At 36.8% G+C, this 24,064-nt stretch overlaps 1 protein-coding gene and 1 non-coding gene across 3 annotated transcripts in view; both read right to left on the bottom strand.

The window, feature by feature from the left end:
• Positions 1-1,153: 1,153 nt before the first annotated feature.
• The window catches only part of ADAM10 (ADAM metallopeptidase domain 10), an 86,382-nt gene continuing 63,471 nt past the window's right edge, over positions 1,154-24,064 (bottom strand). The window contains exons 10-14 of one of the 2 annotated variants that reach the window (XM_031668616.1): positions 17,746-17,929; positions 16,927-17,035; positions 16,220-16,440; positions 5,389-5,515; positions 1,154-3,408 (exon numbers count right to left, since the gene is read on the bottom strand). In XM_031668616.1, coding sequence (XP_031524476.1) covers positions 3,314-3,408; positions 5,389-5,515; positions 16,220-16,440; positions 16,927-17,035; positions 17,746-17,929 — 736 coding nt within the window. In that variant the 3' untranslated portion in view covers positions 1,154-3,313. Of the gene's footprint in view, positions 3,409-5,388; positions 5,516-12,752; positions 13,217-16,219; positions 16,441-16,926; positions 17,036-17,745; positions 17,930-24,064 lie in introns of those variants that run through there. The other variant, XM_031668617.1, reaches the window with a different exon arrangement.
• LOC116276257 lies at positions 5,925-6,028 on the bottom strand. The gene has a single exon (XR_004185681.1). It is a non-coding gene; the product is annotated as a small nucleolar RNA U13 (small nucleolar RNA).

The raw sequence follows: 24,064 nt of genomic DNA, 5'->3' as shown, positions 1-24,064 counted from the left end.
AACTACATCTGGCTTGCACCCTGGTTTTGGGAGACCTTAACCCTTTAAATACGGATAATGAATATCTCTTCTGGTACTCCTGAAACTGAACTGTCCAGGTTTGTAATGCTTGACACTCTGATACTTTCAATTAGAAATACTTAATAGGAAAATATTCTCATGCACAAGCCCCTGAAATTTCACAGCTGCCAAGGACAGCTTTGAGAAATAATAATAATTAGGTCTTACTACAGGGACAAATACAAGGACTTAGGGTCGAGTAGTTTGCTCAGCTTGGACAAATCAGATTTCACTATTCTAAGACTGTGACAAAAACAAAGTACCCAAAGCACAAAGTGTTGAAGACACCTCACAAAACAATACTGATCAGAGAAAGTTGTCATTTACTTAAATAAATGCTTCCCCAAACCACATGACATTGGCTGACACTACAGGGAATGCTAAATCCAGAAGCAGTTAATAAATTTATCTTATTTCTGATTTTGTCTGTGAATTGGTGTCTGAATTTGTAAAACTGGGGAGGGAGAGAGGGAGGGAGAGAGGACGGACTATAAACAGAATTTAAGCATTCGATTGTAAGTAAAAATAACTAATTTATAATTACCCAAATTAATCAATATTGAGTTTCATAAATAACTAAACATAATATACATTTGATGCTCCTAAATTAACAAAGTAATTCACAAAGTATTACATTTTTACTCATTCAACAAGTATAGCTAACCTTGACCGAAAAAAGAATTTGAAGCAGATTACCCCATGCAGGGAACTATTATGGGCTTAGAATTCCTTTTCTAGGTAACACTGAAATGTCAATTCTCTCCACATTTGCTATGAACAGAAAAATGCTGGCTCAAAATTTTAAATAGACGTATCATTATACCAGGCTTTTTAAAATAAATGAGGTACTTAGCATTAAAAACTTTGAAAAACACATATAAACAAGACCATAAGTTTTCAAAATGACTCACCTCTTCCACCAAGACAAGCACTGAATATTAATTAGAAACAACGTAATGCAGTTGAGATTAGTTGGGTGTTAAGATAAAGATAATCTATACTTTTGTAGGAAGAGACAACTGTAAGAAAACCTGCCTTGTGGGAAGCTTCCTGTGATAGTTCTCACAAGTTCAAAGAGTATAGAACCTTCAAGTTGATTTAATCAAGTCTATTTATTAATGCATTTCAAGTTTCAAAAAACCTTACATCTTTGCACAATACTTTATTTTTTGCAATTTTTAGTAAAAATTTCCAAAGTGAACAAAAAAAGATACTGTATAAAACACAGTGGACATTAAAACTGACAGTAGTATTAGATCTCATTTTTCTTGATCCTTTTATTTTACCACATCTTGTTTCGCAGTGGAAAGAGTTCAGTGCATGTATCTCTTTTCAGAAAACATTTAACTTAGACTCAAAATAAAATAGGGCAGTGTATGTACCTGCCAAAACCCCACCACAGGATAACATTACAAGCAAAAAATTTACATGTTCCAAAGTCTACCACTCAAGAAGTTACTAAGAACTCTTGCAGAATAAAAGTCACCATTTTAGAAATGCAAACCCACTTCCAACCTTTGCACAGTCCAAAAACAAAGGCATTTAAATGATTTAAAAGCAATTACATACATATCTACCTACTTGTTTGTTTAGAATTATTTATAGTCTATCTGGGGTTTCATGTACAAAATTTGTCTCTAAATCATGTACAAAAAGCTGTATTTTGAAAAAGTCACCACATACTGTACAAGTTTACAAGGAAGAGATCCCATTATTTTCTCTAGCATTTTTGGCCTTGCTGGCTTGCGTCACATTATGAGAATGATTGTGTAAACCTTATACTCTTAAAAAAAAAAAGGAAAAAAAAAAAAACCCAAAACATAGAAATCTTTACAACTTTCTCTAAATTTGCCTCCTATGTGAAGTCAGGAAAATCATAGCTTTACTTCTAATTGAAGTGATGTAGTTGGAAAACAGAAGCAATAAATATGTCACAAGCTTCAGTTTTTGTAATGCCCCTTCTATTTCCTGCATAGCAATAAGCCTGTTAATACATTAAATGTTTTTGCTTTCTCTTTCTTTAAAATGCCAATTATTTACATCTGTTTCAAAAATAAATTTGGAATGGGACATTGTGCTGTTTCACCTTCAATGCTGTTAAAAATTTTAGGGAAAAAAATGTCAGAAGGCCTATCTACAATTTTAACTACTACTTAAGCAAATTACTCATCTTTAGTGGTTACCAATGATCAGTGATGATATGCTGAAAAAACTCTTCAAATATTTTGATAAAGACACAGCTCTTCTTTTCCATATCAGACAGAAAACATAATTAGCATATTTCAGATATATGAAAAACACAAATAAGTAGGCTACAAATAAAAATAATCATTTCATTGACACAATTTCTATCAAAGCATGAATAAAATTTCACCTATCAATTGAAAAATGGAATTGAATTAGAAAGTTTAAAAGACGTAAGCAGAAACCAGACATCTACATCATGAACTTTGAAGTAGTATATGCTGCTATGTCCAGTTTGCACAACACTTAACTGTGTTCTTCAGTATAGTCACTTGTGCCCGTAGCAGCCATGTGATAAAGAAAAAAATGAGTATCAAAACCAACTCCATCATAAGAAAAAGGTAAATTGATTTTCATTTCAAAACTGCCTGTGTAAAGCATTACAGAATCCTGGACCACTGAATACCACCATTCTCTGTTATCCTGAGTATGTCAATTAAACAGTAATTTTTCATTAAGAGCGGAAAAATTTTATAATACAAAGAAACATCCATATTGCAATTTCTGTTTACAATTGCACACAGAAGTACAGTGTACATAAGAAATACATGTCTGCATATAACAAGGTATGTACATTGGCAAGTGATGTCTCCAATGTTGAGGTGGTCGAGCCTCCTAGCCTTGATTGGCAGTTGAAAAAAATATATGTATTTCAATTTGTGGTAAAAGTTTATTGAGAGCCAAGTTTGCCTGCAAGTGAAGAAAATGCAGCAACGAAGAACAGGGAACACGGGGCACATAATAATATTCTAAGACTTTGTGCCATTAAGTTAAAAATATCTGTTCATAAGAAAATTGGGTTCCTTTTCCACCTCCCACCCCCAAATTGGAATTTTCAGGCTTTAAAATTTAAGTAATTCCACCTGGTCTGAGGACATGATCTCTTGCCATTTTTTCTTCAACTGTTACTTGTGAGGGTTTAGTTTGGAGATGATGACTTAATAGGTTTCTCTTTGGAGTGAAGTTTTCCCATTGTAGGCACTAGGAAGAACCAAGGCAAAAGCTGCAGTTAGCGTCTCATGTGTCCCATTTGATAACTCTCTCGGGGCCGCTGACGCTGGGGTTGCTGAATGGGCTGTGGAGGTCTCCTCCTCTTTAAAGTGCCTGTGAGCCACAAACAAAAGCAAAACAGATTTATTTATCATGAGCTTTTCAATCTTTAAAAGCAAAGCTGCTGTTTCAATAAGAAAGGTTTTAGTTCAGTGCTGGTCCAATAATATGGGCCACCAATGTAATTTAAAATCTTCTGATAGCCATAACAAAAAAGTTTAAAAGGTGAAATAATTTTAATAATATTTTTTATTTTATTTAAATTAACACAGCCAAAGTGTTATTTCAATATGTAATCAATATAAAAAATTACTAACAAAATATTTCATTTTTTATACTAAATCTTCAAACTCTGGCATGTATTTTAATTAAAACAGCACATTTCAATGGAAACTAGCAACATTTCAGTGCTCAACAGCCACACGTATTAGATTAATCTAGATTAATATCACAGATTCTGTGGATGGAATCCATATGAGGGAATTACTAAGTGTCTTTGAGCAAACGCCTTAACCTGAGACTCAGATGCCTACACTGTAAAACAGGGATGACAATTAATGTATATAGCCTGTTGTAAAGATTATATAATTCATATAAAAATGTTTAATGCTTTTTGTGAGAGTTCAATAAATGACAGCTAGTTTTCTAAGCTTTTAAAGGTGCTATTTAAAATGAAATTAATATACACATAAAATGTTTCACTGAATGAGACAACAATTGGTAACAGTATCTAAAAAGTGTCATGTGGCCCTTAGAACTTCCTTAAATACTAATGTAAGTTCCAGAGTGCTAACTAACATTGTGCATTTAAGAAAAGCAATGACATAAAAATCAAATTTTCTCTAATTCTCACTAAGATACTGTCCTAGCACGACTATTGGCCATCTTGCTCCAGACAGGTAAATGCAGGTGAACAACTGAGGGAAAACAGGGAAAAAGCATAAGAAATCTAGTTTTGAACTACTTTGTGTAAGGTAGTGGATTTGCCTGAGGCAAGACACTTTATGAGAAGTCTGAGAGTGGCAGGAGAGGGAACTGCTGTCATTTAGCTCTGGTTCTCCCCTGCCGCTGCCCTCAGACAATGTCTGTCCCCACACCTGTAGAGAATAGTTACAGATACCTTGGAGAGGGGGAGGGATAAACAGAGGGGACTAAACAATACGAAGGGTTTATTTCCTATCCTTTTCTCCTTCCAATGCCCACAGCTCATCTAAAGAGGGTCCTTCCTCATGCTATGTCTCCCTGAGAGGAAAAAGGTGGAGACCAGAACTAAAGAGTTGTTTTCAGGAATGGAGAATACTCGACTATGCTTATCTGGTGAATGAATCCTCTACTCTAAGACTTTCCCACAGACTGGGATCTGTATTTCCCCATAAGCATCACCCTGGGGGAAAATAAGCTTATGTGCCAGAAAATATTTCAAGAGCACAAACAGTAAAAACAGTAAAAGAGCTGGGTGCAGTGCACGTGCCCACAGTCCCAGCTACTTAGGAGGCTCAGGCGGGGAGGATTGCTTGAGCTCTGGATTAAGTACAGCCTGGGCAACATAGTGAAAGAAAGAAAAAGAAAAAGAAGGAAGGGAGGGTGGGAGGAAGGGAAGATGGAAGGGGAGGAAGGACAACAATATGAAAAGCACAACTATTAGAATAGAAAGATCAATAATTTTAAAGTAGTTTACCATAATCATGACAAGATGTTAGAATATATATATATATGTGTATGTATGTATAGATGTTAGATAGTTAGAATATATATATGTATATAGATAACCAAGAAAACAAATACCAAGCAAAATTTAAAATTTCTAGTTCTAAATATTCAGACATTCAGATAAATTAGCATTAACTTAGCAGTCACTGGCCAGACCGGATTGACAAAAATCACACAAATATCAACTAAATCATTCATCCAATAATCCCATTCTTAAGGAGAAAGTACTATAACATTAGTTATTAAAGACTCATTTATAATTCAATTCTACCTGCTAAACAATTCTGAGTTACACAAACATGTATCTTGCTCAAATATTCTTACCTGGAAGTGGTTTAGGAGGAGGCAACTTTGGATTACTACTTGGAGTGTGAACACTGCATATCTTAATAAATCCAGCCATTAGCATGATCAGAGCAATTCCCATAAGTAATACTGCCCACCAATGAGCCTAGAAATAAACAGATTTTTCCACTGAAAAAAAAAATCTACAAAATATTTTATAATATCTTTTATAGTATTTAAAAGATAGAATAGAACACAGTATATTGTAATTTTTAAAGAACATTTGTTTAGGAGTTGTATACATATGTTAGATATTTGCACATGTATATTGTTTAAATTTAAAAAAAAAAGTTTAAAGGAGAAAATGGAAATCACCCATAATTTCATCTCATAGAGGAGACTGCTCAATCTGATTTTTTTCAGTCTCTTTTCTACATATAATGACATTTGTCATACACATGAACACAAATACAAAACTGGGGTCATCTTGCATATAGCTATATTGTATTTTCCCACGTTATTAAATATTTTCTGGTTTATATTTCCTTTGTGTTTTCCCCTCACTCTTTTTTCTCCCTCAAATGGGTAATGTGACAATGCCCTAACAAGGTTTGAGGGAGGCACATCTTACATAAGAGTGTGCAAACCCAATCATCACACTTATGAACTACAAAAGGATCTCCTCTTACTCTTACAGACTATGTTTTGTTTGCGTTTATACTTTCCATGGCTTAGAAAGCACGTAACTTGCTTTAAATTCTACTAGTGAATAGATTTTAAAATTACTCCTTAACCTATATTGCTTTGTAATTATCAAAGTTAAGACTGAAATTCTATCTCTTTTGAGACACCCTTTTCCTCTTCTATTTCATTTGGAATCTGAGACTCGGACTAGTTATGAAATTACTTTTTATGTACACTAGTTTTCATTACATTATATATAATATCTTTATTTTATTCATTAGTTTATAGATTAACTATCTTTAATTTAAAATATGAAAAGTGGAAGAAGATATATATTTTAGCAGCAGGCAAAGTTCATCCAGTCTTAGAAGAAACCAAAACTTCACTTTTAAACTGAACTATATTAAACAAATCAATTAGCCAAACAGAAAAACCTTCAAAAATTATTGATAAATTTATAGGAAAATTAATGTGTCTAGTCTCAAATTATATTTTGCAATTCCAAATATTCAAACTTTGTTTTAAGACATGTACTAATAAACATCATACAAAATATTTACAACTTTAAAACTGAACCTTTACATTTATTTAACACAGATCATTGTAACACATATATAGTTACTACTGATTGTTTCTATGACTTAGGGACTTAAACTGGGTACCATTTCTACACCGTTTACTTTTTTCAGCAGTCTTTATGTAATTAAAGTAATACTAATGCTAATTTTAGCATTAATGAGAGTAATGCTAAAATTAAAAGGCACGTTGTGGCAAAATATCCCAAGCCACTTTTTCTGTGTGTACATAAAGCCTTTCCTACTTTCTAAAAATTTGTTTTATTTTGAACTCAAACTTAAAGAAAAGTTGCAAGTACAATTCAAAAACCTTTTAAAAACCTGAGGCCGGGCACGGTGGCTCCCAGCACTTTGGGAGGCTGGGGCGGGTGGATCACCTGAGGTCAGGAGTTCGAGACCAGCCGGGCCAACATGGTGAAACCTGGTCTCTACTAAAAACACAAAAATTAGCCAGGCATGATGGCGGGTGCCTGTAATCCCAGCTACTTAGGAGGCTGAGCAGGGAGAATCGCTTGAACCCGGAAGGCAGAGGTTGCAGTGAGCCGAGACTGCGCCACTGCACTCCAGCCTGGGCCACAGAATGAGACTCCACCTCAAACAAACAAACAAACAAACAAAAACAAAAACCTTTTAAAAATCTGGAAGCACCTCAGAGTAAGTTGCTAGCACCATGCTGTTACTCCTGAACATTTTAGCATATAATTTCTACAACATAAGGGTGGCTTCCTAGATAACAAGACAATCACCAAAATCAGGAAATCAGGGCTGATATATTACTAACATTTAATCCTCAGACCCCATTCAGGTTTTGCCATTTGTCCCAATACCATCCAGTTCAGAATCGTGTGCTATATTTAGCCACCATGTTTCTTTACTCTCCTTTCATTTGGAAATATTCCAGTCTTTCCTTGTTTTTTATGACCTTGATACTTTTGAAGATTACAGGGCAGTTATTTTGTATGGGAATGTCCTTCAATTTGGGTTTCTCTGGTGTTTCTTTGTGATCAAATTCAGGTCACACATCTTTGGTAAGAATATCACAGATGCTGTGTTCTCGCTGCAGCCTATCAGGTAACACGTGATTTTTATTTCATTACTGCTGTTGTTAACTTTATCACTGGATTAAGGTGTTATCTGCCAAATTTTACCATGATCCTTGTTTCTCTTTTGTAGACAATGAATATTTTGGAGGGACGTAATTTGGAAGTATGTAAATATCCTGTTCTTCATCAAACTTTCAATGTATTCATTTACTTATTCCCTCATGGTTTCCTATTTTATATACATATAATCAGTTACTGACATTATTGTGTTTTTTGAACATGTCCTCATCATTCTTTGAGCCCTTTCTTACTTTCTGGCTGAACAAGAAGTTCCAGATTTATCTTGTTCTTTTCCTACCCCAGCCTTGGAATCTGCCATTTCTCCAAAAAGCCTTGGTTTCTTTTAGTCCTAACCCTCCTATGTAGACACCTTCCTCATCCTACTTGCACTCTTGACATCTCATGCCAGTCATTCCTCCACAGGGGTGCACTTCTCACTCTGCTTGGGCTCTGAAACCCCATACTGGTAGTCTTCCCCATCCCACACCTTCTGAACCTGGTCAGGTTCCAACACTCTGCTCTGTGCCACTGTGTTTGGCGTGGATGCCTACCTTGCTTGGGCTCACCTAATGGCTTTAGGAATTAACTGCTTCAAAAAAAGGAGAGGGAACAAAAAAGGGAAAGAGATATATATATACATACATACATACACATGCACACACACACATACTTATATATTTATTCAATTTTAAAATCAAACTTGGAATGATTTACACTTGAGTGTCATTTCTCAGTCTTGTTTAATTCTCAGATTAGATTTCTGTACAGAAGAGTCCCACAATCACCTTCCTTCTCTTTATTTTCATGTTTATTGTTCAATCTGTAAAAACTGTATCATGGTTGTCCCTCACATTGCTTGTTATTGCAAGGACTGCAAACTAAAAAGCTTACATGGCAGGTAAGGTGGAATGCAATTCAACCTTACTGCTTAAAGATCTGATTTTTCAAGAGAAGCAATATATTGGAATTTTTATTTAAAATCTATTTTTAAATGCTGGCAAACTTGTGAGAAATTTCTTAAAACAATGTGTAGACTGTAAAAAACATGCTGACAGGGCTGAATCTGCCTTGGAAATTAAAACTTTACAATCTACTTTTTAAAAGCCACTTCTTGAGACTGTCAGATTTTTTTTTTTTCTATAAAAATCATGTTCAGAGTTCTGTTCTCCTTGTTAGTCTTTAGGATGATGTTCCCATTCCTTTATTATATAGATATTCCATAGACTCCTATTGTTTTTTGTTTTTATTCATCCTCAAATAACAGACCTGCTACTTATCGTAAGACAGGGTAGAAGGCCACTCTCAGTCTGTCAAAACAGTATGGGACCATTTTGAGTAATGCAGTTTAGCATCTCTGGCCCCCATCCATCAAATGCCTGTAGAGCCCCTTCAGTTACTTTGACAACAACCGTACATTTCCAAACACCTGGTGGGGAAGTAGCAACACCTCTAATGTGAGCCAATCCATGAGTGCAAAGGCTTAAGAGTTTTCCTACTAGCTTTCTCAGGTTGATGGGCAAGTTGGGTACAGGAGATACAGATCTATTCCTAAAGTCATTATCATCTTGAATATATTTCCTTCCTTCATCTTTACTTTCATTTTTATGAAAATATGGCCATCAGTGTTATGGCTACCTAAAATATGGAACTGACCATGTTATTCCTTTGTGTCAAACCCTTCTTTGAATGCTTCCCACCAAAGATTTCCAAGACAGACCATTATGTAGGAGACAGGAAAAACAGCAAAAGCAAAAACTTGAGCACATGATAAAGTACAGCAAAGTGTATATGATTCCACCTTTTTAAAAAGTATATATCCTTAGAGTGGTATAGACAGTTTCGAAGAATACACAAGAAATCCATCCTGGAAAGACTGGGGGTCCGGGGGGAAAGGCCTACTTTTGAATGTATTACTTTGCCAATTAAAGAAAGAATAATCAAACTTTTCAAAAGAAAAAAAGTAGAAAAAAATGTTTGTTTTGCAAAATTCATACTTCTGTGACTTTTTCACAGGCTCTATCCCCATAAAATATTTCTGTACTCTCTACTTCTACTAATTCTTAAGAACTTAGCTTGGCCAGGCATGGTGGCTCACATCTGTAATCCCAGCACTGTGGGAAGCTGGGGCGGGTGGATCACCTGAGGTCAGGTGTTCAAAACCAGCCTGGCCAACATGGTGAAACCCCATCTGTACTAAAATACAAAAATTAGCCAAGCCTGATGGCAGGTGCCTGTAATCCCAGCTACTTGGGAGGCTGAGACAGGAGAACCGCTTGAACCTGGGAGATGGTGGTTGCAGTGAGCTGAGATTACGCCACTGCACTCCAGCCTAGGTGGCTGAGTGAGACTCCATTTCAAAAATAAATAAAAAAAGAACTTAGTTCTGGCGTTACCGCCTTAAAGGCTTTTCCTAATAGGTTCTCCTAGTTCTGTGAAAACAGCATACAGACTGAAGATACGTTTCTCTGGCCTGTGTTCTCTATCCCAAACTGACCTGTGAGCTCCCTGGACTTATATCCTATTACCTCAGTACCTAGCCAACAAACACAATACCTGTTGAACTAGTTATTACAAGTAAGTCAGTATTCAAATACTGACCTTGAAACATATCTAACAGCTCATTTATTATTTCTAGATTGCCTACACATACAAATAATGTGACAAGGCCATTACAACAGAGATAGGACAGTAAAACTGGTTTGGATATATTTAATGATAGTCTTTTTAGTACCTGCACACTTTGTTTTTTTTTGTTTGTTTTGTTTTCTTTTGTTTTCTTTTAAAAGACAGGGTCTTGCTCTGTCACCCAGGCTGGAATGCAATGGTGCAATCACGGCTCACTGCAGCCTTGCCCTCCTGGGCTGTGGTGATCTTCCTGAGTAGCTGGGACTACAAGGTACATGCTGCCACACCCTGCAAATTCATTTATTTATTTATTTGCGTACACAGGGTCTTGCTAGGTTGTCCAGGTCGGTCTTCAACTGCTGTTCTCCAGCAATTCTCCCTCCTCAACCTCCCAAAGTGCTAAGATTAAAGGTATAAGCTACCGTACCTGGCCTATAGATTTAAATAAAGCACCACAGAAGTACACACTGTGGCAGTAAGAGAGGCAGACTGGAGACAGAAAGCCCAGATTTAATAGAGGTTAAAACTGTAGAAAACAAAGGTAAAAAGAACCTAGTCCCAGTTCAGATCAACAGATATATAATAAAATATGGCACTCAAGCCCTTGAGAACTTCCAGTTCCTTCTAGCACAGTATTCCTGGCTTTCCTCTAAATTTTTTCAGGTAACTATGTATCACAAGCCCAATGCTCGAGATGTTTTAGTGGCAATGATAGTAGCTTTTGTGAATTTAGCGTGTGGTGAAATGGAACATGGCAACAGACAGAAGATAGCAAGAAAAACTAAACAAAACAACAGTGCATCTGAAAACATGAGTAAGTACAGCCACCTTTGATAGTTTTTCTTTTTAAAAGAGAATTAGTTAAATGCTAAATTGCATGCTATCTCCTTTAAACATACTATAAAATCAGGGAAAGGAATACTAACTAGGCTAGTAAATGTAAAATATGCATTTCTCTCAAAAGAAAAGATCACAAATTGCCCATCTGTTAGTCTGAATGAAAGGGGAGCTGTCATTCATTCAGTGAACAGTTACTGAGTGTAAACTGAGTGCCAGGGTCTTATATCTCAGAGATAAGGGTGTTAAGCAAAACTTTAGGGACAAAGAGAAGACATCCAACCATTTTTCAAAAACTCAAGAAGGTTTTCAACTCAGAAAATAATTCTACATAAGAAACAGAGAGATGATGTTTAATACAGGCACTTAAACATAGCCAATAATAAAGTAAAAAGTCAAAATTAAAGTCTAATTTATTATGTCTTAATTACAATAGTATTTAATATGATAATCTAAATATAAACAAAAAGAAAAAAAACCTGTATGGTAACAAAACGATAAAGCAAGTATCATCTAAAAAAAGTGCACGAGCGAGGACAGGGAACACATGCACTCAAGCCTCTTCAGACATAAGATAATCTACTGTTCTTAAAGACCTCTAGAAAGTCAACCATATACTCCTTTCAATGAATACTCCAGTGATGAACAATGCTCACTCTCGGCAAATGCATTCTTGAGTTCCCTGTCATGATACTGATTATGTCATCCCTATAGGGGCAGTCCGGACTTTGACCATATACTCCTCCTATCCTTCAAACTCCCACCACCACCACTAGCAGCAGCAGCAACAGCAATCTGCCAAGCAGAAAGCAACTTGCTACTAAACTTTTGGTTACTTCAAGCTCAGCCAGGGCAAGTAAGATAAAATCTCACTAACAGGAACCCGAAAACATTCCAGTTTCAAAGTTAATATGCATAATTTTTATTCTTTTCCATATAAATTATTACATTTGAGAAATCTGCTTCACTCATCTAGCAGATGTATACTGTGTCCTCACTATATGCTAAAAACCCTCCAATAATATTATATCTTTGTTGTTAAAGTTTCATAAGTGCTATGCTATCTATGTGGCCTGTTACACAAAGCAATGAAAACCACCTTCTATTTTCAACATATCAGGATGACAAAATGGAAAATTTCTGTTACAAGTCTTTTTAAAAAGGAGTCATCATATCGCAGAGACTGAAAAAAAGGCAGACAAACTATTAGCATGCACCCTCAACCACTGACTCAGTGGGTCTGGAATGGAACCTGAGAATTTGCATTTCTATGAAGTTCCCAGGGGATGCTGATGCTACTTCTCAGGCCTACATTTTGAGATCATCGCTCTCAATCAGGAGTTGGCAAATATTTCCCATAAAAGCACAGATAAACATTTTAGGTTTGGTGGGGTCATACAGTCACTGTTACAGCCACTCAAAGTGCCAAAGCAGCCACAGACAATGTGTAAACAAATGGGTGTGGCCATGGTACAATAAAATGTTATTTTAACAATACAGAAATTTGAATTTCATATGACTTTTAAAAGACTGTTATTTTGATAATTTAAAATTTTTTTTTCAATCATTTAAAAACGTAAAAACTGTTCTTAGCTTCTGAGCCACACAGAAATTGGCCTGGGCTGGATTTGGCCCATGGGCCATAGTTCGCCAACCCCCGTTCTAGATGAGTGGTTCTTAACCCTGGCTCTTCATCAGAATTAACTGGAGAGTTTTGAAAGACCCAGATACTTAAACCCAAGAGATTCTGATTTAATTAGTCCAAACCCCAGGGTGATTCTGGTATACAACCAGGATTGAGAACTACTGCTATTAATCAATATTTTCCCAAATGACATCTAAGGATATTTACGACTTAAGTCTTTTCACGATAAAAGGGTCTAGGGTTAGGTAAGTTTGGAAAATGAAGTTTAAAATATTTACTTATTGCAGGACTTCTTATAATCTTCTCACGAATCTCCAAGAAAGGTCTATAGTATGGAGCGGTGTTTTCCAGATTCATTTGACCATTGAAGCCTTAGAACATCTAATGGGACTAGTGTTCTGTTAAGCATTTAGGAAACAGTGCTCTAAATCTTTCATTCATAAAGAATACCAGACACTTAATACTTAGATGCATAAAATTATAGCAAAATATGACAGTGGAAATTAATTTTAAAATGAGAAGGTGTTTGACTCTTCAAAAACTAGCAATAAAAAAATACAAACTCCTGATAAATCCATACAAATTAAAAAGAAAAATGCCACAAAATTATCAGGCAATGATTTTTAAAAGGAGGGGAAACACAACAATAAATTTGAAAAATAAAAGTCAAGGTAAGAGGTGGTTTTCTACAATGTCAAACCTAACATGAAAGATACAGAAAATCAGAACACATCAACTGTAGAAGAAACTGGAAATGAATTACCACTGCCCTCAATCCCTAATTAAAGAAAAGGAGATGCCAAAACAAGGTCTCAACAGATTCACTGATGAATGCTCTTAAACGTTTCAAGAATTAGATGACTCTTTGATAAATCCAAAGGATGTTTATCATTTTCTCCTGTCCAGACACACATCAGGCACTCAGCAAATACAGTAAATGTATTTGGAAAAATCAAAACATAGTTGTCAACACAAAAAAGAAAGTATCGTTTGCATGGTACCAGTAGCAGCAGTCAATAACCCATGCACTGAAGTTCTAAATTGTTAAAGTTCCTCTTTTTTTTTTTTTTGAGACAGAGTCTCACGCTGTCGCAGTGGCGCGATCTCGGCTCACTGCAAGCTCCGCCTCCCGGGTTCACGCCATTCTCCTGCCTCAGGCTCCTGAGTAGCTGGGACTACAGGCGCCTGCCACCGCGCCCGGCTAATTTTTTGTATTTTTAGTAGAGACGGGGTTTCACCGTGGTCTCAATCTCCTGACCTTGTGATCCGCCCACCTCGGCCTCCCAAAGTGCTGGGATTACAGGCGTGAGCCACCGCGCCCGGCCGTTAAAGTTCTTCTTACTCTACCCTGCATGAGGAGAAAAGCTGCCATAGTGTACCACAGAAAGAAGACAAAAGGTCACCAGGCACCACTGGAAAGGAAAGTAGTGAAACTAACCCCTCACTTCTTTCACAGCTTCTTACACCACAGCATCCTGATAATCTGTATTACTAACTGCAAGGGCACTTCGCTAACATGATAAACCCTGGTATGCAAGTAAACTATGCACATAAGCAAATGAGACAAGTAACTTGCAAAGAAGTGGATGTTTATTATCTTACTGCTTGATGTGGTTAATGCCCACAAATGCACCAACAGCCTCGCGGTATTCTTCACACATTATGAGCATGCTATTCGAAAGACTGGCATATGACTGTCAACGATGATATAAAATAAAGGTATGTTCTACCCTACACACACTTAAAGTCAATGTCTATAAACGTGAAAGTGTCTGATTAATTAGTTCTAGAGCACAAGAAAAGACTTCATGTTGCCAATTCATTGTGAAACATTTCATTAATCCTCACATCTAAAATATGAGGAGAAAAGGTCTTAAAAATCCTTAGAAGATCACGTCTATTAGATATTTTTAAAGTGAAAATAAATGAGCACTTGAAATTCTAAATAATGTAAAGAGTCAAAATGAGAGCTAACAGAGAAAAGTGAAAAAATACTATGTTTAGATATGATTTAGTACCCCCAAAATCCAAAGTATCTAGCACAATATATACTCAGTAGAACGTAATTCTGAGATCCCCTTTCCTTTTCTGCATACACTGTCCTCTATAGTAGACAAGTATACCAAATTTCACCTTTTCTTATTAGATATAATCAGGGGAAAAAAAAAAAAAAGCTGAGTTGAAAATAAAGAAGGGCCAAGAAAGGTAAGTTGCTTGAAGTCATAGAATTGATAAATGCCAGAAAGATTATTTGAATCCTTATGTGATTCTCAAACCTGTGCTCTTTCCACTATACCACTGTACCAGAAGAGAAGTTCAGTTTGACAGGTATTTACTAGAACTTACTATGCAATAAGCACAGGAATTAAAAAAAAAAAAAAAAAAAAAAAGAGTAACATGTTTTAAGGAAACCTAAGTTAAGTCAACTGCTCAAGTATTTGGTTTGAAACCTACGTAGATCTCCTAAATTCCAATTTCAACAATCCTTCTACTCCATGATTATTACATATCTAAAAACCACATATCCTACAGTGTCCTAGGAATGGTAAACATCATTTTAAATGCTGGAGATAACTATACATCTTTTGTGCTTTAAGGCATCCATAGTCCTGAACACACACACACACACACACACACACACACACACACACACACACACACACACACAAATAATCTGAGAAAGGGGAATCTGAGTTATAAGTCAATTACCAAAGCAAACTACTTTCAGTTCAATTATAGCACATTCTCAAATATATCATCTGCAGGCTTCCTATAGATATTTTAATGTAATCACTTTTAAAGCATGAACAGTTAAGTAAGCTGAGACAGTCATTCTTGACAATCTTTTAAGAAAACATCAGGTAATTCCATGTTTGTACAACTTGGAGATAAGTGGGCTTAAAAATAAGCATTCAGCGGATTACTACTGAATGAACGTCCATAATCATTAGTAGATCTACAAAAGGCTGTGTATCTGATCTTACTCTGTTCAACATTTCCTATTACAAACAAGATGAAGACCCAGAGATTATACTGAAAGATCAGGAAAAATCACCAATTAGTCCATGATTTGGGCAAATAAGTTGTCTTGAAAAACAACACCAAAAACCTTTTTAAAGTCCCATGAAAATGCCCTATATGCACCAAAAGAAGTAACCCATCCAGGAGATGAACTAAGGAGCGCAGTAAAACAGAATGACTCCCATCACCTACCGAGCAATCTATGAATGATACACATTATTCTGATCACTTCAGAAGGAAATAATAACCAGAAATATTCATATAAAGTCATTCTAATATAAATAGTTAAGTTGTTTTCTCATAACTTTGATGACTTCTGGCCAAGTAAAATTAAGATGAAACCACTTTAAGTTTTCTTTGTAAATAAAAACTATACTTACCACGATCCATTCAGCAATGTTTTCATAGAGCTCTGGACTAAAAATGGCTTTTTTAAGCCTAGCTAGAGGACCATCAGCATCTACTAATCTGCAGCGCATGAAAACATCACAGTAACCTCTAAAATCGTTGCAAGGGGATCCAGGCTGCAGGGTGATGGTTCGACCACTGAAGTGCCTACTCCACTGCACAGACCCTGTACTGGCACAAGTTGATGGGTCCACTGGAAAAGAAATGCCAAATATAAGCTGAAGATCAGATTCAAATATAAGTTGAAGATCAGATTTCCAGTTGGGGAAATATAAAGAGGGAAAAAAAAATGTCTGAAATCATTACCATAACATGTTATATAGACCTTCTCTAGTTAGGCTGGGTAATGCCATTAGTAATTCACATTAAATGTTACAATGTCAACAAGCAACCAGCAAAGTCTTGATTTAGTGTCCACAATGACTTAAAGTCTAACAGTGTTTATGTAATTTATTACTGTAAAGCTGGCAATGTTTTGTCTAGTTTATGATTTTTAGAACATCGTAGAGACCATAATGATAGAGACATAATGCTATGCTACATTTATAATCTCCTCAAGAGGACAGATTGAGCTGGAAACTATCTGGCCAAACTACAGGTCAAAGTTTAACACTTAAAATTTAGGAGAAAATAATAGTTTGAGGCAAATTTTATACTCTTGTACTTTTAAAAGCCTTACTTTTCTTCATACAGCATACATGGCATAATTCTTTATCATCTTTGCCATCAGAACTGGCACACGTACACTCCTCTAAGCCATATTTCTCACAGATAGAACCTGCACATTGCTAGAAGAAAAATAAAAGACAAATTATTTAATCCCTATACAGTCAAACCTATTGTTTATAGTAACAGACAGCCAAGTATAAGCTTCCAATGTCAAAATATTTAAATGGATATAAAAGTGAAAAACGAACAGAGTTGAGTATCAAAACTGAATTACCTAAATACATTTGAAAAAAATTGAAAAACAGTAAATCCAAGTAAGACAGTAAATCTTTTAAAGGAATGGCAACTTTAAAAAATGAAATAAAAGCAGAGAAATAGATTAGATGAGAATCGATTTTATGTTGGTTATTATGGCTCTTCTATAAAGCAAGAAAAATTAAATTTTCTTCATGTAGAGCAAAGTGATATTCAGCCACAAAAGCTTTAAAGGTTTCAAATTCAGAGAAGATGACCAAGGAGTTCTTTTATTTAGGCTACTGAAATATTGTTTTATAAAACTTAAATATTATAGACAAGTCACATGCCGAGTTGTACAACTATGTTTCTCTAGAGAATATCAACCACATGTACATGGGAAGATGAAAAACAAATTAGTAGTTAATTGAATGCTACATAATATACTCATAGTTTTGTGAGGGAATAGATAGGGATATTACTTAAACAGAGACCAAGATTAATTACTTTAACTATGTAGCTTTAAGCATCAATAATTCTTCTGAAAAACAAGTTTTCTAAAATTAAATTTAAAAACATATAGTTAAATGCTTACCCCATTAATGCACACTTGTGTATGCCTATTACAGTCTGTGAAGTTTGGTTTAGGGTCAGATGCTGGGCAGAGAGCTGTGAAGCCATTACATATTCCTTCCCTTGCACAGTCTGAATCATCCCGACACTTCTCAGATTTTGACTTGAATGCACACTGTGCTGTACAACAAGGACCTTGACTTGGACTAGAAGAAACATTAAGTGATTAAACAAAGTAAATCACTAGTTATTACCTATATACTATCAGATATTAGATTAGATCCACATTATCAGACACAGTACCAATTTTTAAATCATAAGTCTCATCATTTAAATGATAAGTATGTTACTGGTATACAACTTCAAAAACCTGAAACTGCACACTGCCTCCTGAGTAAACAGTGCACTGGTACAGCCGTGTGTCCCAGAGAAACAGTGCCTGGGCCTACCGGAAAAGTCACACCCTGCAGGGCATGAGATAAAGCAGCACATTGCTCCTTCAGGTAACAATGCCTTGGCCAAGTTGAGGAGCTGTGCATTCCAGGGCTAAGCCAACACAGTAACTCACAACCCAGGGAAATATCAATGGCTGAACTGGGATACTATGCCTACAGGCCGAACAACTCTAGCACCCTGCTTCCCTGGAGCTAGACTAGCCCCCTAGAGTCTGAGCTGCTGAGACACCCTTCTCCCCAGAGCAGTCATCACTGTGCTGCTCCCTGCCTCCTAGGGCCCAAATGACAGCTGTGCTTGATTGAACATTCTGAGGTACTTGCTGTTGCTGCACCTGGTCTCACAGACTCTGGGATACCACCAAGCCCCACCATCGCAGGGTCTAGACTCACCAACACCTCCATCCCCAGTGACCCAACTCGCCACTGAGTCCTATTCGCTCAGGCTCCGAAATTACTGCCATGCACTGGGCTCTGGGCTCAAATCTCCAGAACATCTCTTCTTTCCTGGACTCAAACCAGGGCTATGCCCTGCCCACAAAGTGTATAATCACAGCTACAGACTGGCCTGCTAGGTACAAGCTGCTAGGGAGCAACCAGAGTCATAGATCCTGGTGCTATAGGCAACCTACATTCAATCTTGCCACAGACAGTAAACACACACTGCAAGACACAAGTACCATAATAGGTTTGTGAGATCCTGAGCCTAGAACTCCAGCCCCATAGTTACTATGCGCATCTGCAACTGGAAGCCTGCACCGCAGCAGGTGCTTGTAGGCCATGTCAGACCTGACATCAAGAGGGATCCCCTTGGCTAAGTCTCACCATTATGGGAAAAATGAGAATAGGAGGGCCCCAAAAGTCGTTGCCACTGAGGACATTAACAACCTACACCACCAGCATCCATTACCACAAACTTCTACAGCACAAGTCACTGAGGTGCCTACAGTTATTGATGATGTTGAATACAGCTGAAGAAGCTTCATGGAGACTATACCATTGCACCTACCTGGAAACAGAATCATCACACCCTTCCCTACCAGTACACTAAGATCCAGCTACAGGTGAGAGTGTATCTCCACAAAAGCCACTATAGACAATTTACATGAGATGACTGTTCCACCAGACAGGTACACAGACATCAACACAGGGATTCGAGAAACATGAAAAAACAAATATATATGACACCACCAAAGGAACATAATTAACTCTCTAGCAACAGGTCCGAATGAAAAGGAAATCAATAAATTGCCTAAAAAGGAATTCAAAATGATGATTTGAGGGAAAAGACACAAGAAAATATAGATAAAAAATTCAACGAAATTAGGAAAACAATATGAATAAGAAATTCAAAAAAGTAATAGATATTATTAAGTAGAAACAAAACTTCTGCAGCTTAAGAATTCAATGAATAAAATAAAAATACATAATAGAGAGCTTCAACAGCAGACTTGATCAAGCAAAAGAAAATCTCTGAACTTCAAGATAGAATATTTGAAATTACTCATTTAGGGGAAGGAAAAAAAAAGGAAGAAAGCCTGTAAGACTTATGGGACACCACAAAGTGAATAAATTTTCATATTATAAGAGCTGCAGAAGGTTGGGTGCAGTAACTCATGCCTGTAATGCCAGAACTTTGGGAGGCTGAGGTGGCAGGATCACTTTACCCCAGGAGTTAAAGACCAACCTAGGCAATGTAGTGAGATCCCATCTCTGCAATCAATCAATCAATCATTTAAAAGCTACAGAAGGAGAAGAGATTAAAATAGGCACAGAAAACCTATGTTTTGGCTGGGTGTGCTGGCTCATGCCTGTAATCCCAAGACTTTGGGAGGCCAAAACGGGTGGATCGCTTGAGGTCAGGAGCTTGAAACCCCGTCTCTACTAAAAATATGAGAAAAACTAGCTGGGTAGGGTGGCGCGCACCTGCAATTCCAGCTACTCAGGAGGTTGAGGCACAAGAATCGCTTGCACTTGGAAGGCAGAGGTTGCAGTGAGCTGAAACTGTACCACTGCACTCCAGCCTGGGTAATGAAGTGAGACTGTCTCAAAAAAAAGAAAGAAAAAAAGAAAACCTATTTATTAAAATAATAGCTGAAAACGTAGGTCTGCCGAGAATTCTAAAAAAACAGCAAGAGGAAAGTATCAAGTCACATATAAGGGAGTATCTATTAGACTAGCAGCAGATTTCTCAGCAGAAATTTCACCAGCATGGAGAGAATGGGATATGTTCAAAGCACTGAAAGAAAAAAAAATTTGGCAGCCAAGAATCTATAAGACTTTATTTGTCCCTCGTTTCTGAAGGATAGTTTACAAATTAGCAGCCAAGAGTCTATACCCAGCAAAACTATCCTTCAGAAATGAGGGACAAATAAAGTCTTTCCCACACAAGCAAAAATAGGAAATTAATCACCACTAGACTGACCCTACAAGAAATACTCAAGGGAGTCCTGCACCTGGAAGCAAAAGAAACCAATAATCACCATTATGAAAACACACAGAATTATAATGTTAACAACCTACACCACCACTGCCGCCATAACTACAAAGCTGTACAGCGCAGGCCACTGTGATACACGAACGAGAAAAAGAAGAGTCAAATGTTACTACTACAGAAAACTACCAAACCACAATGCTGAATGAGAGAAAAAAAGGAAGAATGAATATGAAAAAAAAAAAAAAAAAAAAAAAAGAAAGGCCTTGCGCAGTGGCTCATGCCTATAATCCCAGCACTTTGGGAGGCTGAGGCAGGCAGATCATGAGGTCAGGAGATCGAGACCATCCTGGCTAACATGGTGAAACTCCATCTCTACTAAAAATAAAAAACATTAGCTGGGCATGGTGGCGGGCACTTGTAGTCCCAGCTACTTGGGAGGCTGAGGCAGGAGAACCTGGGAGGCGGAGCTTGCAGTGAGCCGAGATTGTGCCACTGCACTCGAGCCTGGGCTACAAAGCAAGACTCCATCTCAAAAAAAAAAAAAAAATTATCAAAATGACAAGAGGAAGTCCTCACCTATTGATATCAATCATGAATATACACCAATTAAATCCCCCTACTTAAAAGACACAACCTGGCTGAATGGGTCTACTGTAATCTCTTCCCCCTCTGTAGCTTTTAAATGATTTATGTATTCATTTGTAGAAATGGGTTCTCACTATGTTGCCTACTCCTGCTCAAGCAAAACTCCCAGCTCGGCCTCCCAAACACATGACACACCCAACTATAGGTTGCTAACAAGAAAATCATTTTACTTGTAAAGACATAATATAGACTAAAAGTAAAGGAATGGAAAAAGATATTTCACTCAAACAGAAATAAAGTAAGCAAGAGTAGCTATACCTGTATCAGATAAATCAGATTTTAAGTCAAAAACTGTGAAAAGAGGGCCAGGTGCGGTGGCTCATGCCTGTAATCCCAGCACTTTGGGAGGCTGAGGCGGGCAGATCACCTGAGGTCAGGAGTTCAAGACCAGCCTGGCCAACATGGCGAGACCCCATCTATATTAAAAATATAAAAATTAGTTGGGCATGGTGATGCATGCCTGTAGTCCCAGCTACTTGGGAGGCTGAGGCAGGAGAATCACTTGAACCCGGGAGGTGTAGGTTGCAGTGAGCTGAGATCATGCCACTGCACTCAAGCCTGGGTGACAGAGCAAGACCCTGTCTCCAAAAAAAACTGTGAAAAGAGACAAAAAAGGTCATTATATAGTGATAAAATGTTCCATTCAACAAGGGGACATAACAATTCTAAATCTATATGCACCTAACACCAAAGCACCCAGATACATAAAGCAAATACCATTAGATCTAAAGAGAGAGATCAACTCCAATAAAGCAATGATTGGAGACTTCAAGAGTCCATTCTCAGCACTGGACAGATGATCTAGACTGAAAATCAAGAAACAAACACTGGATTGGAACTACACTTTAGACCAAATAGATCTAACAGACATTTATAGAACACTCATCCAACAGCTATGGCAGAATATACATTCTTTTCATTAGCACATGAAACATTCTCCAGGACAGACCACCTATTAGGCTATAAAACCATTATCAACAGATGTTTAAAAACAGAAATCATATCAAGTATCTTTTCTGAACACAACGGAATAAAACTAGAAATCAATCACAAGGGGAACTTTAGAAACTGTACAAACACATAATTAAACAACTTGCTTCTGAACAACCAATGAGTCGCTGAAGAAATTAAAAATGAAGTTTAAAAGCTCTCTGAAACAACTAAAAATAGAGAAACACAACATACCAAATACTATGGGATACAGCTAAAGCAATATTAAGAGGGAAGTTTATAGCAATAAATGTCTACATAGAAAAAGTAGAAAGATAAACAACCTAATAATGCACCTCAAGGAATCAGTAAAGCAAGAACAAACCAAACCACAAATTAGAAGAAAAGATATAATAAAGATCAGAGCAGAAATAAACAAAATTGAGACTAAAAAAAATCCAAAGAATCAGGCTGGGCGCGGTGGCTCATGCCTATAATCCCAGCACTTTGGGAGGCCGAGGTGGATGGATCACAAAGTCAGGAGATCGAGACCATCCTGGGTAACACGGTGAAACCCTGTCTCTACTAAAAAATACAAAAAAAATTAGCCAGGAGTGGTGGTGGGCACCTGGAGTCCCAGCTACTCAGGAGGCTGAGGCAGGAGAATGGCGTGAATCTGGGAGGCAGAGCTTGCAGTGGGCCAATATTGCGCCACTGCACTCCAGTCTGTGGAACAAAGCGAGACTCCGTCTCAAAAAAAAAAAAAAAAATCAACAAAACGAACAGTTGGTTTCTTAGAAAGATAAAATCAACAATCCATTAACCAGACAAGGAAAAAAAATCCAAATAAAATCAGAAACAAAAAAGGAGACATTATAACTGATACCACGTGAATACAAAGAATCATTAGAGACCATTACAATAAACTATATGCCAATAAATGGGAAAACCGAATGAAAATTAATAAATTCCTGGACACATACAACCTACCAAGATTGAAATAAGAATAGAAAACCTGGACAGACCAATCACAAGTAACAAGATTGAATCAGTAAAAAAAAAAAAAGTCTCCCAACAATACTTCCTGATCACCAGGTAAAAGAAAAAAGAAAAAAAAAGAACTAGAACAAGAAAAGAATGTTCACTCTTGCCACTCTTATCAATATAGTAATGGAAGTTCTGAGCCAGAGCAATTAGGCAAGAGAAAAAAATAAAGGATATCCAAATTGGAAAGAAGGAAGCCAAACTGTTCCTGTTTGTAGACAGCATAATCTTACATATATAGGCAACCCTTAAAGCTCCACTGAAAACTCTTAGAATTGATAAATGAATTCAGAACAGTTGCAGGATACAAAATTAACATTAAAAAATCAGTTGTGTTTCTATATACAAGAAAATAGCAGAAAAAGAAATCAATCTCATTTATAATAGCTGCAAAAAAAGAGTGAGTTTAATAAACAGAAGGAGGTGAGTTTATTAAATTTCTACAAGGAAAACTATAAAACACTAATGAAAGAAATTGAACAAGTGAAAAAAAAAAAAAAACCACATTTCATGTTCATGGACTGGAAGAATTAATACTGTGAAAATGGCCATACTACCAAAAGCAATCTACAGATTCAATGTAACCCCTATCCAAATACCAATGACATTCTTCACAGATAAAGAGAAAACAATCCTAAAAGTCATATGAAACCACAGAAGACTCCAATAGCCAAAAGAACGAAGCTGGAGGCATCACACCACCTAATTTCAAAATATACTACAAGGCTATAGCAACTAAAACAGCATGATACTGACATAAAAACAGACACATCAACCAATGAAACAGAACAGAGAACTCAGAAAAAAATCTATATATTTACAGTCAATTGATT

Source organism: Papio anubis, chromosome 7, assembly GCF_008728515.1.
Source record: "Papio anubis isolate 15944 chromosome 7, Panubis1.0, whole genome shotgun sequence".
Taxonomy (NCBI): domain Eukaryota; kingdom Metazoa; phylum Chordata; class Mammalia; order Primates; family Cercopithecidae; genus Papio; species Papio anubis.
The sequence above is the reverse complement of the archived record's forward strand: the minus strand, read 5'-3'. Positions and strand labels throughout refer to the sequence as shown.